Source organism: Trichechus manatus, unplaced genomic scaffold, assembly GCF_000243295.1.
Source record: "Trichechus manatus latirostris isolate Lorelei unplaced genomic scaffold, TriManLat1.0 scaffold00006, whole genome shotgun sequence".
NCBI classification, from domain to species: Eukaryota; Metazoa; Chordata; class Mammalia; order Sirenia; family Trichechidae; genus Trichechus; species Trichechus manatus.
The window spans coordinates 18,789,377-18,802,643 of NW_004443942.1; the positions used below are offsets into that span (position 1 = coordinate 18,789,377).

General features: G+C 38.7%; 1 protein-coding gene across 1 annotated transcript; it reads right to left on the minus strand.

The window, feature by feature from the left end:
• Positions 1–1,238: 1,238 nt before the first annotated feature.
• On the minus strand, positions 1,239–11,976 carry LIN7C (lin-7 homolog C, crumbs cell polarity complex component). Its single transcript, XM_004369732.2, has 5 exons — positions 11,907–11,976; positions 6,606–6,724; positions 6,262–6,333; positions 2,987–3,196; positions 1,239–2,394 (listed from the first exon to the last, which is right to left on the minus strand). Exons 1-5 carry the CDS (start codon positions 11,941–11,943, stop codon positions 2,239–2,241), a joined length of 594 nt encoding a protein of 197 aa, XP_004369789.1. The 5' UTR covers positions 11,944–11,976; the 3' UTR covers positions 1,239–2,238.
• Positions 11,977–13,267: the final 1,291 nt, after the last annotated feature.

The following is a 13,267-nucleotide window of genomic DNA, read 5'->3' on the forward strand; positions in this document are numbered from 1 at the left end:
ACTACTGTACATCTTTGTCACTGAATGACTGAATTTTTATATGGTCAAGATTTAAAATTCCAGGACACACTGTAAATTGTATTAATGAAAACAAACTACTGCTACTCATGCTTAACGGTAGCAAGTAAAACTACTGTATTTGGCTCCTTTAAACTACCCTCATTTTAAGAACTATAAATAGGTGCCAACCCACACAAAGAACAGATTGTGGATTACTGTGGAAGGAAAAAAAATAGCTTACTCAATTTACTAAGTTGTAACACCAAAAAAGATTTAACTTGGCTGAAAGTTCTGGAACAGCTGATATTGAACCAGGAAGCTATAATTTATAATGAAATGTTGACACACCCTTAAAAACTATTACAGCTGTAGCTATACTAAAATAAGACTTCTTCAGGGTTTACATACCCTGTAATGCAAGAATACAAGCATAACAATATTACTTTTTTTTATACGCACTGATACCTCTCTTTAATATATAAACCTCTACAACAAATATCTCTAATAATTTTACAATTAAATTAAGTCCATAATTTTTCTACACTATTTTGGTCTCAACATTTTAAAAACATCAATTAATTTTGAAAACATACGATTTAACAACACGATCCTATCAATAACAAGCACATTTTGAGGCAGACTAAAGACACATTCAACCATGCAATCCAGTGTTCAATACCTAAACGACAAATAACAATGCTGACTTTTTATTCTGAAAATCTTCAAAAACTGGAATAATCTTTAAAGACTCACAGTGCTCACAAACATGCAGGAAAAGGTATACATTTCTATTCTTCCTGAAGGAATGTTAAAAAATGCCCACTTTTTACACAGGGTCTTGAATAATTATGCCAAATTCTTTATATATTTCGAACCATTATCTTCCTTTTAGCATCCATCACTTAAAATTTTTAAAAACCGTACAAATTTTCCCAACTTCTGACTAAAAATGAACCTCATCTATTTAATTTCAGCCTTTAAAAAGACCTCAGTCACAGTCATACATTAAGAGCTGCCTTTCAGTAAAAACAGTGACATCCAGTGGACAAATTAAATAATGTAATTTCTCAAAATTCTCAGCATTATATTTGAATCATAAACAAAGTTTGCATTTCTAAACCCAATCATTTTAACATGAGTAAGTTCCTACTCATTTTGACAAGGAGTCTGCAGATTCTTATGAATATATCATCTCATAATTTCTATACATTTTAAATACAGCCTTCTTTCCTCTTCTTTAAAATCAATCATTTAAATTGAGCTAGTTAAAGTGTGTAACTCTTGAGGCTAGTTGAGGTTAGAAGAATTACTTTTTCTTCTTTGCTTTCACTACTGCTCTTGAAGACTAAAACTGGCTCCTCTCTAGGACAAAAGGACCAAAATATAAGCACTCTAAATAAAAATGAATAGTATTAAACAAATTTGCAAAAAATGAAATTTGAACTTGCTTATGCATTTGTAATTTATGATATATTACTGAATATAAATAGAAAGGGATGTAATCAGGGATGCTACCAACCAAATTACATCCTCTTACCTCACTGCTCTAATATTATGAAAGAATACATATTTTAGCAATGATTGTCAGTGTTTAAAAACTTTTACAAATCAGTATCAATGAATATTCATTATACATTATGTTTAAATAAAAGTAAAAAACTTCCACTATGCCGAGTTATGATTTACCACTGATTACTGTATTACGTGTGTGTTCAAAAGTACAAAACGCAGTAGTGATGTTAACACTGACAGTGTAATGAACTGCTGTAGCTGAGACTTGATGTCTAACTTCTTAGAAAACCCTAAAGAAATTTCACAGGTAAAAAAAATAGAGTAAGCCAAAAAAGAATTGGAGAACTGTTATTTTTAAATAAGCAGCCAAATGAAGAAAGCTTTTTTTAAAAACAGATTAAGAATGTTAAAAGTACGTTTTAATATTAAAAAAGCATTTTTAAAAATCTATAACAACTTTATGACAAAATCTGCACTTGAAAAAGGCCTGTAAAAACAGCAGGACAGAACTGCCCTCATCACCTTTTACTTTTTGTTGTCAGAAAAAAGTGTATGCATCTCTGGAACCATAAATGATGTTAAAATAGGCATTTATAAAATGGCAAGGAGTATTCATGGGAAGTTTTTGTTTGTTTTTTTACAATCATTGGCATTGCGGCCATCAGTAGGTCACAAGCAAAACTTCTCTAGCTAAAAGCAAAGTGGACTATAAAGTTGTGAACTGCATTAGGTCTGTTGCCTGCGTTTTGCTGATCTCATTTTTTCAAAGCGTGACTCCATTTCTTCTAAGACTTTGGGCGTATATCGTACTACTAATTTAACCTTCCCCTGAGCTGCTTTCAGCAGTTCTACAGCTTTTTCGTGATGTTCTCCTTCAACGCTCTAGGAAAAAAACACATGCAATGTAATTAATATCTAGGTTTTGTAAGTAACCCAAGATGTAAAAATGTTTAAAATGTATATAAATAAAATGTTTTAACGTTGTATTATTTCCATACCATAAAACTAAACTAAACTCGGCCTTATCATCTTAATTAGTGTGAAATCCTCTGCTAAATCATACTCTGCGTATAGTCTAGGTACTGGTTTATATGTTCCAAATAATGTGCCTATCAATCTACATGCCCTATTATTTCACTAAGTCAGAAGTAAATCAAGCAACTGCCATTTTTATAAGGCTAAAATGAGGGTAGATTTCTACTTTAATGTACTGCCTTAACTACTAAAGAGTTAATTACTTCATAAGAGTCACACTAAACATTGCTAATTTAGATTGGAAAGAAGCAAAAAACACTTTATAAGTTCTTTAAAAGAGATAATACCGCCCAGGATTCACCCAGGGGACTTCTAAACTACAAAGTTTCTTTGGTTCCCCCCCACCACCCCAAATCAATATCTTCTGTTTCTGTATCTCAAATACACCCCCAAGTGGTCACAACACATTACTACAAATAGAAATAAAACACATCCTTACCACTCCATTAACAGAAAGGAGCTGATCTCCTCGTTTGAGGCCCCCATGTCTATCAGCAATTCCACCTGGAATTATTCGAGATATATAGATTGGAGAGTTTTGTTCCTTGCCTCCCATAATATTGAATCCAAGGCCCTCTTCTGTTTTTGGCAGCTCAACAACTCGAGGATGAGAATGTCCTTCACTGGCGGCAAATGCAGCGACAGTAGCCTGAAAGAAAATCTTACATATTTAAAAATACGAACTGTTTACTTCAGCTCTTCTTGTCGCTTTTAGACCTACTTTTTTTAAAAAAAATTGTGCTTTAGGTGAAAATGTACAAACCAAATTAGCTTCTCATTAAACAATTAATACACATATGGTTTTGTGACATTGGTTGCCAACCCTCTCCCTTTCTTGACCTTGGGTTCCCCATTTCCATTCATCCAGCTTTCCTGTCCCCTCTTGCCTTCTTGTCCTTGCTCCTGGGCTGCTGTGCCCATTTAGCCTCATATATAGGGTAGAACTACATGTGTTACTGTTTATTTTACATTTCTGTCTAATCTTTGGCAAAGGGTGAACCTCAGGAGTGACTTCAGTACTGAGTTAAAAGAGTGTCCAGGGGCTATACTCTCTGGGTTTCTCCAGTCTCTGTCGGACCAGTAAGTCTGGTCCTTTTTTTGAGTTTGAATTTTGTTCTACATTTTTTTCCCACTCTGTCCGGGGACCCTCTATTGTGATCTCTGTCAGAGCAGTTGGTGGTGGTAGCTGGGCACCATCTAGTTGTGTTGGACTCAGTCTGGTGTAAGCTGTGGTAGCTGTGGTCCACTAGTCCTTTGGACTAATCTTTCCCTTTTGTCTTTGGTCTTCTTCATTCTCTCTTGCTCCAGACGGGGTGGGATCAGTAGATGTATCTTAGATGGCTGCTTAAAAGTTTTTAAGACCCCAGAATCTGCTCATCAAAGTAGGATGTAGAACATTTTCTTCAGAAACTATGTCATGCAAATTGAGCTGGATGTCCCCAGCAATCTTGGTTCCCAGCCCCCAGCCCATGTTAACTCGGTCCCTCAGGGAGTTTGGATATGTCTATGAATCTTCTATGACTTTCCCTTGGTCAAGTTGTGTACTGTCTTACCTACCCTTCAGCAAAGTTACCACTTATCTTTTGTCTAGTTAGTGTTTTTCCCTCCTCACCCCTCCCCTCCCTCGTAACCATCAAAGATTCTTTCTGGGTGTAAACCTTTTCATGAGTTTTTACAGTAGTGGTCTCATACAATATTTGTCCCTTTGTAATTGACTTATTTCACTCAGCATAACATCCTCCAGATTCATCCATGTTGTGAGATGTTTCACAGATTCATCATTGTTCTTTATCATTGTGCAGTATTCCATTGTGTGTATGTACCATAATTTATTTACCTGTTCATCTGTTGATGGGCACTTAGGTTGTTCCCATCTTTTTGCTACTGTGAACAGTGCTGCAATGAACATGGGTGTGCATAGGTCTATTTGTGTGACAGCTGTTATTGTTCTAGAATATATTCCTAGGAGTGTGATTCCTAGATCATATGGTATTTCAAGTTCTAGCTTTTAAAGGAAGCACCATATCATTTTCCAAAATGGTTGTATCGTTTTACATTCTCAGCAGCAGTGCATAAGAGTTCCAATCTCCCCACAGCCTCTTCAACATTTGTTATTTTGTTTTTTTGATTGTGCCAGTAATGTGGGGGTGAGATGGTATCTCACTGTAGTTTTGATTTGCATTTCTCTAATGCCTAGTGACTGGGAGCATTTCCTCGTCAGTCTGTTAGCTGCCCGAACGTCTTCTTTGGTGAAGTGTCTGTTCATGTTCTTTGTCTATTTTTTAATTGGATTGTCTTTTTGTTGTAGAGGTGTTGGACCTTCCTATAGATTAAAAACTACTTAAGAGGCACATGTTTTTGAAGTTTGGATGCCCACAAATGGTTTTTCAGAGGTGATGAGAAAGAATACCCTGGGATTATATAGGAAGGTTTAAGATATTTCAGGTCACTCCTACCCCATCCACTGCCTTGACTGCTGTGCAGTCTGTGTGCACAGCACCTGGCAAGCAGGTGTGGTGGGCAGATGAACACTGTGCCCATCTTAACCCCTAACCCGATAGATAAAATCTTATTTGGAAATAGGGTTCTTTGTTATGTTAATGGGGCCATACCTTTGTAGGGTATGTCCTACAACTAATCACTTCTGACTCATAAAAAAGCAGATCAGACACAGACACACGTACACACCGGGGAAGAAAGGATGCCAAGTGAGAAGCGCCAAGGAACGTCTGAGACTACCAACAAGGAAGAAATCAACAAGGCCATGACCCAGACTTGGACTTTTAGCCTCCAAAAGTATGAGAAAATAAATTCCTGTTCTTTAGAGCCACCCAACTATGGTACTTGTGTTAACAGCAGCACTAGCTAACTAAGACACTAAACCAAAACCAACCAAACCCGTTGCTGTCGAGTCAATTCTGACTCACAGCGACCCTACAGGACAGAGTAGAACTGCCCTATACGGTTTCCAAGGAGCAGCTGGTGGGTTCGAACTGCCGACCTTTTGGTTAACAGCCATTGCTCTTAACCATTGCACCACCAGGGCTCCAACTAATACACTACCAGTGAAAAATCATTTGCTAATGACTAATTATAGTATAAGTCACCGACTGCTGATATTTATCCTAATTGCGTACGATGAACATTGAGGTCAATGCCTGAATTATTTGAGGAAAACACTGGTGCAGAATAGCACATATCACCTGCCACATGCAGTTCTGAAGAGGTAATCTACTACAGGCATTATACTGTAATGGCAGAGCTAAAGTAGAGACCAAAGGCTTTGGAGAAAGAAAAACCTGAGGGAGTATCCCAGCCCCATCATTCACTAATTTTGTGTTTTGAGACAAGTAACCCAATCTTGCTTGTCATAGTTATCCTTATCAATAAAATAAAGGTAATAATTTATACCTCAGAATTTTGATTAAAATCTGCATAATTCCAGGTATAACACAATTATGTACTGTATATGTATATTAATGTTTGTATGTAAGTGCATTTTTAATGCATTATCTAAACTTTATAAAATCTCCTATAGGAATCTATTTTCAAAATGTCCTATTTATCTTAGCACTTGAAAAGTTTAGTGTAGTTTGAAAGATACTGTGTTAGTTTTCCAATAAGTCTATTATGAATCTAATAATTGCATTTATACATTTTAAATTTCTAATTTACAAAGAATTCCCTCACTTTTGGTAAATGAAAACAATTTACCTTTGCAGTTGCGTTAGCTCTCACTTCAGGACTGCTACTGATGTCCACAGTCTCATAGACATGTTCGTATACCTGAAAATCCAAAGTTATCACCACAATTTTAAATTCCAGAAAACACCATTATTTGCGAGGTCTTTTTGAGGTTAACGAATGTTAAAATTTTAGCAAAGTTACACATCTTTGTAAAGGTTTTTCTATTTGAAATTCAAAAAATGAGAGAGGCAAGTTCTAACATTTTTCTAAACATTATTTTATTTCCTTAAAAAATTCTGAATCCAAATTTCAGAGTATTATTTTACCTAATCGGCTCAAGTTTTTAGTAAATTTTAATCTGGTTTACTCACCTCTCTTACAGCATTGCAGAACTCACTCTGAAGAACTCTTTGTAAAGCCTGAAGTTTCTGTGGTGGTACCTCTCCACTCCTTTGGAGTTTTTCCAACAATTCAATTGCTCTACAAATATCTAGAGTTAAACATACACACATTGATAGATTAATTTCTCTGAGGAGTCTCTAAATGCCTATGTAACAGTGAAGTGGTTAGGATTCATTACTCGAGGAGTAACAAGAAATATATAGAAGACAGACAAAAAAGTGTAAGAGTGTGGGCATGTGTGTATGTGTATGGGGACAAGAAGGTTATGTGTGTGTGTACACGCAGGGTAGGCAAGTACAAACTGAGGAGAATGCTAAATTTTACAGTAGATTAGGAAGAAATACGGATGTCATGTTGTTGTTGTTGTTGTTAGATGCCATCAAGTCAGTTCCATCTCATCGCGACTCTATGCACAACAGAACGAAACCGCCCAGCGCTGCACCATCCTCACATCATTGCTATGTTTGAGGCCACTGCTGCAGCCACTGTGTCAGTCCATTTTGTTGCGGGTCTTCCTCTTTTCTGGTCTCTACTTTACCAAGCATGATGTCCTTCTCCAGGGAATTGTCCCCCCGACAACATGTCCAAAGTACATGAGACCAAGTGTCGCCATTTTCGCTTCTAAGGAGCATTCTGGCTGTACTTCTTCCAAGACAGATTTGTTAATTTTTCTGGCACTCCATGGTATATTCAATAATTCCTCCAACACCATAATTCAAATACATCAATTCTTTGGTCTTCCTTATTCACTGTCCAGCTTTCACATGCATATGAGGCCACTGAAAACACCATGGCTCAGGTCAGGTGTACCTTAGTCCTCAAGGTGATATCTTTGCTTTTTAACATGTTAAAGAGGTCTTTTGCAGCAGATCTGCCCAATGCAATAAGTCATTTGATTTCTTGATTGCTGCTTCCATGGGCATTGACCATGGATCCAGCTAAAATGAAATCCTCGACAGCTTCAATATTTTCTCCGTTTATCATGATGTCGCTTATTGGTCCAGTTGTGAGGACTGCATACGGACTGAATAACCATGGTGAAAGGATACAACCCTGATGCATACCCTTCCTGATTTAAACCACACAGTAGCCCCTTGTTATGTCTGAACAACTGCCTCTTGGACTATGTTCAGGTTCTGCATAAGCACAATCAAGTGTTCTGGAATTCCCATACTTCACAATGTTATCCATAATTTGTTATGGATCCACACAGTTGAATGCCTTTGCATAGTCAATAAAACACAGGTAAACATCTTTCTAGTATTCTCTGCTTTCAACCAAGAGCCATCTGACATCAGCAATGATATCCCTTATTCCACATCCTCTTCTGAATTTGCCCTGAATTTCTGGCAGTCCCCTCTCGATGTGCTGCTGTAATCATTTGTGAATTATCTTCAGCAAAATTATACTTGCGTGTAATGTTAATGGTATTGTTCAATAATTTCCGCATTCTGCTGGATCACCTTTCTTTGGAATGGGCATAAATATGGATCATTTCCAGTTGGTTGGCTAGGTAGCTGTCTTCCAAATTTCTTGGCATAGACAAGTGAGTGCTTCCAACATTGCATCCGTTTGCTGAAACACCACAATTGGCATCCTGTCAACTTGAAGCCTTGTTTTTTGCCAATGCCTTCAGTGCAGCTTAGACTTCTTCCTTAAGCATCATCGGTTCTTGATCATATGTTACCTCCTGAAATGGCTGAACGTCGACCAATTGTTTTGGGTCCAGTCACTGTGTATTCTTTCCATCTTCTCTTGATGCTTCCTGCACCGTTCAATATTTTGCCCACAGAATGTCATACAAGTATAAAATCTGGAAAGTAACATCCTTGAGAGACGCAGAAAAATTGAAAAGAAAATACTACATATGTCATAGGAAAGGACTGAGGTTGAAATGTGATAGACGTATGAACAATGTACTGCTTCAGAAAAGCTGACAGCATTATCAGTTAACTATGTTGTCAATAAAAATTTATCTAATTATCATTATTAGTAACCAAAGCACTGAACAGTACAAAACACTGTGTGCTAGTGAAATCATTGTTCTTTTCTCAAAGAGAAACAGATACATATGTAGATATGAACTGTTAGTGGCAGAGGCATATTTGAAACAATACTACAAACGAATAAAATTAACTGGTCTATTTTCAACTTTAGATCATTAACATGGTGTTTTAATCAAGAAAAGATCAATTCAATACATGTGTTTCCAAAATAGAAAAATAAAAACAATTAATTCTGTCAATCTGGTTTCAAAAATAGTTGTGTGATACTGGGCAAGTTATTTAACCTCCCCATGTCTCAGCTAAGGGGCCTGGTAGCAGAGTGGTTAAAGTGATCAACTGCAAACTGAAAGGCAGGTGGTTCAAACCTACCAGCTGCTCCATGGGAGAAAGACGTGGCAGTCTGCTTCTGTAAACATGACAGCTTGGAAACCCTATGGGGCAGTTCTACTCTGTCCTATAGGGTTGCTATGAGTTGGAATCAACTCGACGGCAATTTTTTTTTTTTTTGATGTCTCAGTTGCCACCACTGTAAAATGGAAATAATGGTATCTTCCCCATAAACTACTTGACAACTGAACCAAACAATATATGGAACAGGGCCTGGCATGTTGCAAGCATCAATGTTATACTGGCATCAATTAATCATAAAAAATATTAAGGGGTCGTGTATATTTATAAAAATATATTAAGCATGCTAGACAATTCTCAATGGGAAGTGTAAAGGTAAGTGTTCAAATATGTTTTCTGAATTATGAAATTTCATAAGTATGAAATTTCAGAGTCATGTTATAACAGTGTTAATGACTATCTCTATTTCTTTTTTCTTGTTTTTTTTTACTCCGGGGGCTATAATACCTATTATTCTATTATTACTGTGTCTCTTTTTGACTTAGATGGAGGAAGTTCTGAATTTCAAGTTATACTGAAGGACTAGAAAATTTTCTTTATGGAATTAATATGCCATTTATGTTTACAGCTAGAAAATTAGGAATAAATGTAATGAAGAAAAAAGCAGATTTTTCAATTTCAGGTAATAAAAACGTTGTTATTAGCTGCTGTCGAGATGGCTCCGACTCTTGGCAACCTTATATATACAGAACAAAAGGTTGCCCTGTCCTGTGCCATCTTCGTGATTGTTGGTAAATAAAAGCTGAAAATGATGTTAATCAATTGCAGTGGAAACAAACAAATCTCCACTATGATTTTCTACCACCAGGATGGCTGATGAATGGGATTGCTGGTTCATCAATTATTTTGGTTTATAAAGTTACCATACATAAGCCACATAAAAATTTCCAATTTAACAAAAAAAAACTGCAAAAGTGGAATATTCTTTACTGAATCTACACTGTACCTAATATGTGATTAAATGTGTTCCAATGAACCACGTTTGCATGATTTAGAAGGCACTGAGGATCTTGATCAGGCATATCAATTTTACACTGTAAAATGCATGGAACTGTTTGTTAATAAAGTCTGTTAATAAGAATTCTAAACCAGAATCAGAATTGATGTTAACCTGACTTTCTTATGCTGCTAAATGGCTACCACTAGTAATTCATCCTATTAATTAGTAACTGGGGGGAGGGGGGGACCTCTGGGGGAAAAACAAAACAAAACAAAGCCATAACTACCAAAACTAAATGTCAGATGTGAAGTTCTGTATTATTCTGTGCTGCAGTTAAAAATACAAAAGACCGTCAAAGTGTCAGAATCCTACAACTAGCTTTCGAAAAAAAACACCTACTCCTGTTAACACCAAACAGATTTGTTCCCAGCTACAAAGCACAGTGCCACTGTACTCAGGAGGAAGATGTCAGTCTTAGGCCCAACTTAGCAAATCTTCCCAGAGTAGTTACTCTCTGTGAAAAATAATGCTTTAATTAATGGTCTTGTGGGCTGAAGAGAAACAATTTCACTTAAAAAGAGGCTTCCAAACTAAGAACCGTAAGTAACAAATTAACAATGGTAAGTGTGCATTTGTTTGTGTGAAAGTATGATGAAAGAGGTTTCCGTAAGTACAATAATTCTAAAAATGTATTCCCTTCTTAGAGGAGAAGTTACTTAGTATTCAAACTATAACTGCAAGATGTGAATATTTGCAACATAATTTCAAACTACATACATCCTCATTAAGCTGGTGCCATCCACCCAATTCAGACTCCTGGACCTACAGCATGTGTAACAGAGTAAAACTGCTCCACAGGGTTTTCTTGGTTGTAACCTTTACAGTAGATCACCAGGCCTTTCTCCTGCATTGCCAGCAGGTGGGTTCCAGTCGACAGCCATCAGGTTAGTAGTCCAGTGCAACCCGTTTGGGCCACCTAGCGACCTACTTTGTTTACTACTAGTACTCAAATTGTTGTTCTGTACTTCTTAACTCTTATCAATGACTTCTAACACTGGTGTGTCAAAAGCATACGTGGAACTGTTTGAAATAAAAGGTTTGGAATGCTGAAAATCTGTAGCAGGACACTGGTAGAGGTACAGTCAGGGATTTTCAACAATCTTTTCGCTCAGCAGAACAGATTCTATTTTCCTTGACATCTTCCCTAAAAGGCAAGCAACCAATCGCTGCTAGCAACTGTAGGGTTTGTATAGAAGGAATAAGATAGCAATCCCAAGTACTTACAGTCCACCACTATTCCGCCTAGGTAACCAAGTTATGCAACCTCCTTCCCAAGACCAAGTAAGTAAAACACCTACACCATACTGGGGGGGGGGGGGCACTGAAGGCAGGAAATACCCCACCTCAAGTGAGGTGCTGAAAATAATGATAGAATTTGTGTATGTAAATAAATAGGGTTCTGAGAATGAACTATGCGTCCGGAAAGCGTGGGCTATGCGAATGAAGGCGAAGAAACTGGGTTTGTACGCGGATATATACAGACACTGCGTGAGAGCTACAAAACGAAAGCTGTAAGTGATGTGTGATGTCTCCTTCTCCGGTTTACACGTCTCTGACGCCACGTCTGCTATGTCCACCCAGACAACCGGTGTGTGTCCGCGAACCCAGAAGGCAGATTGTGCCTGTGCTACGCCTCGGAAGAATCGGTGCGAGCAGAGGCGGGGTCTGGGTATCAATCAAGAGACCACAAGCGCCCTCCCTGGGTCCCGGCGCAGCGACGTCGGCGGTCGCCGGCGCCATCGCGAAGGACGGCCCAGGCTCCGGGTGTCGGAGCCTGGGCCGCCCCTCCTCCCCTCCGGCGACACGGCACATTGTCACCCCCTCCGCCAACCCGGTCCGGCCTCGGCAGCACTCACCCCTCTCCAGCCGCACAGGTTCCCCCACCGCCGCCATCTTCTCCTTTTGCCCGCAAACCCACAGGAAATGACGACAGGGGGGGCTTCGGTGTTGGGCGGGGCCTCGCCCGGAGGACGAGGGGTGGCCAGTATCGCGAGAGCGGGAGGTGCGGCTGAGGGTACCAGTCCGCCGGGTTCTGGGGATGGTGTCTGTCGCTTCCCAGTCAGAATTCGCGAGCTTTTCGAGTATCCCGGGCATCCCAAGATCGAGGAAAGTCTGTTTTCTGACACTGACTCGCTGCCTCGGGATTCGAGCTTTATCCTACCCTCTTGGAATTCTTGGCCCCGCGTAGAAAAGGCCGGAAATCTGAACTTCTAGTCCGTGGCTCTGTGACCCTGTACAGCTCACCCTCTCTTGGCCTCGCTTTCCCCCTAACCCTATCTGTGCGACTTGGGGTGCTATCTCCAAGTTCCCTTCCATTCTTAAACTCTAGGAGTAGGTGGCCATTAGGTGTGTAATGAGACGTTGAAAATAAACTGCCTACGCATAGCAAATTCTCCTTTTGTAGCAGCAGTTCTTTAATTTTAAAAATGCAACGCTTGAATGTTCCCTACAAATCTGTTTGAGAGTAAGCGTGGAAATACGCGCGTAGTACAAACACGGTGAAACAATCTGGGTGAAGCAGAGAGCAAGGCACTTCAGTACACCTCAAGGTAATAATTGGAAAAGCTAATCGAGAATCTCATATAAATGAAATTTTATAAAGCCAGTAATATTCTTGATGCATTACAGATTTCTAGGACCACTTTGAAAATTTCCTGAATCAAGACAAAAAAAAAGATTCCTGATTTCAACGAAATATTAATTTAGCCACTGTTTAGATTCCACTAACATTTACCCAAGCCCTAGGCTGTGCTGACATTCAGTTAGGTACTTTCATGTACAAGTTTTAAACATTTCATGACAGGATTATTTTAACAACCTCCCGGTTGCCCTGGGTCCAACCCTCTCCATCCAAATACTGTATTTTTTCTCCTAATCCATTATGAATGTAACCACTACTTTTTTTTCTTTGAACACTGGTTTCATCACCACAGTTCAGAAAATTTCAGTGGTTTCTCTCCCCTATTTCCTGTTGCTAAAACCTTGCATACTCTGACCCTAACTCATCCAAAACCAAACAACCCATTGTCGTCAAGTCAATTCTGACTCCTAGTGACCCTATAGGACAGAGTAGAACTGCCCCATAGAGTTTCCAAGGAGCACCTGGTGGATTCAAACTAACTCATCCATCTAACCTTATTTCTCATTACCTCCAAGTGCAATCACCACTCCAGTCGAGGTAGTATATTGAAAACCATGTTTATTCCTGCTTCCAGTT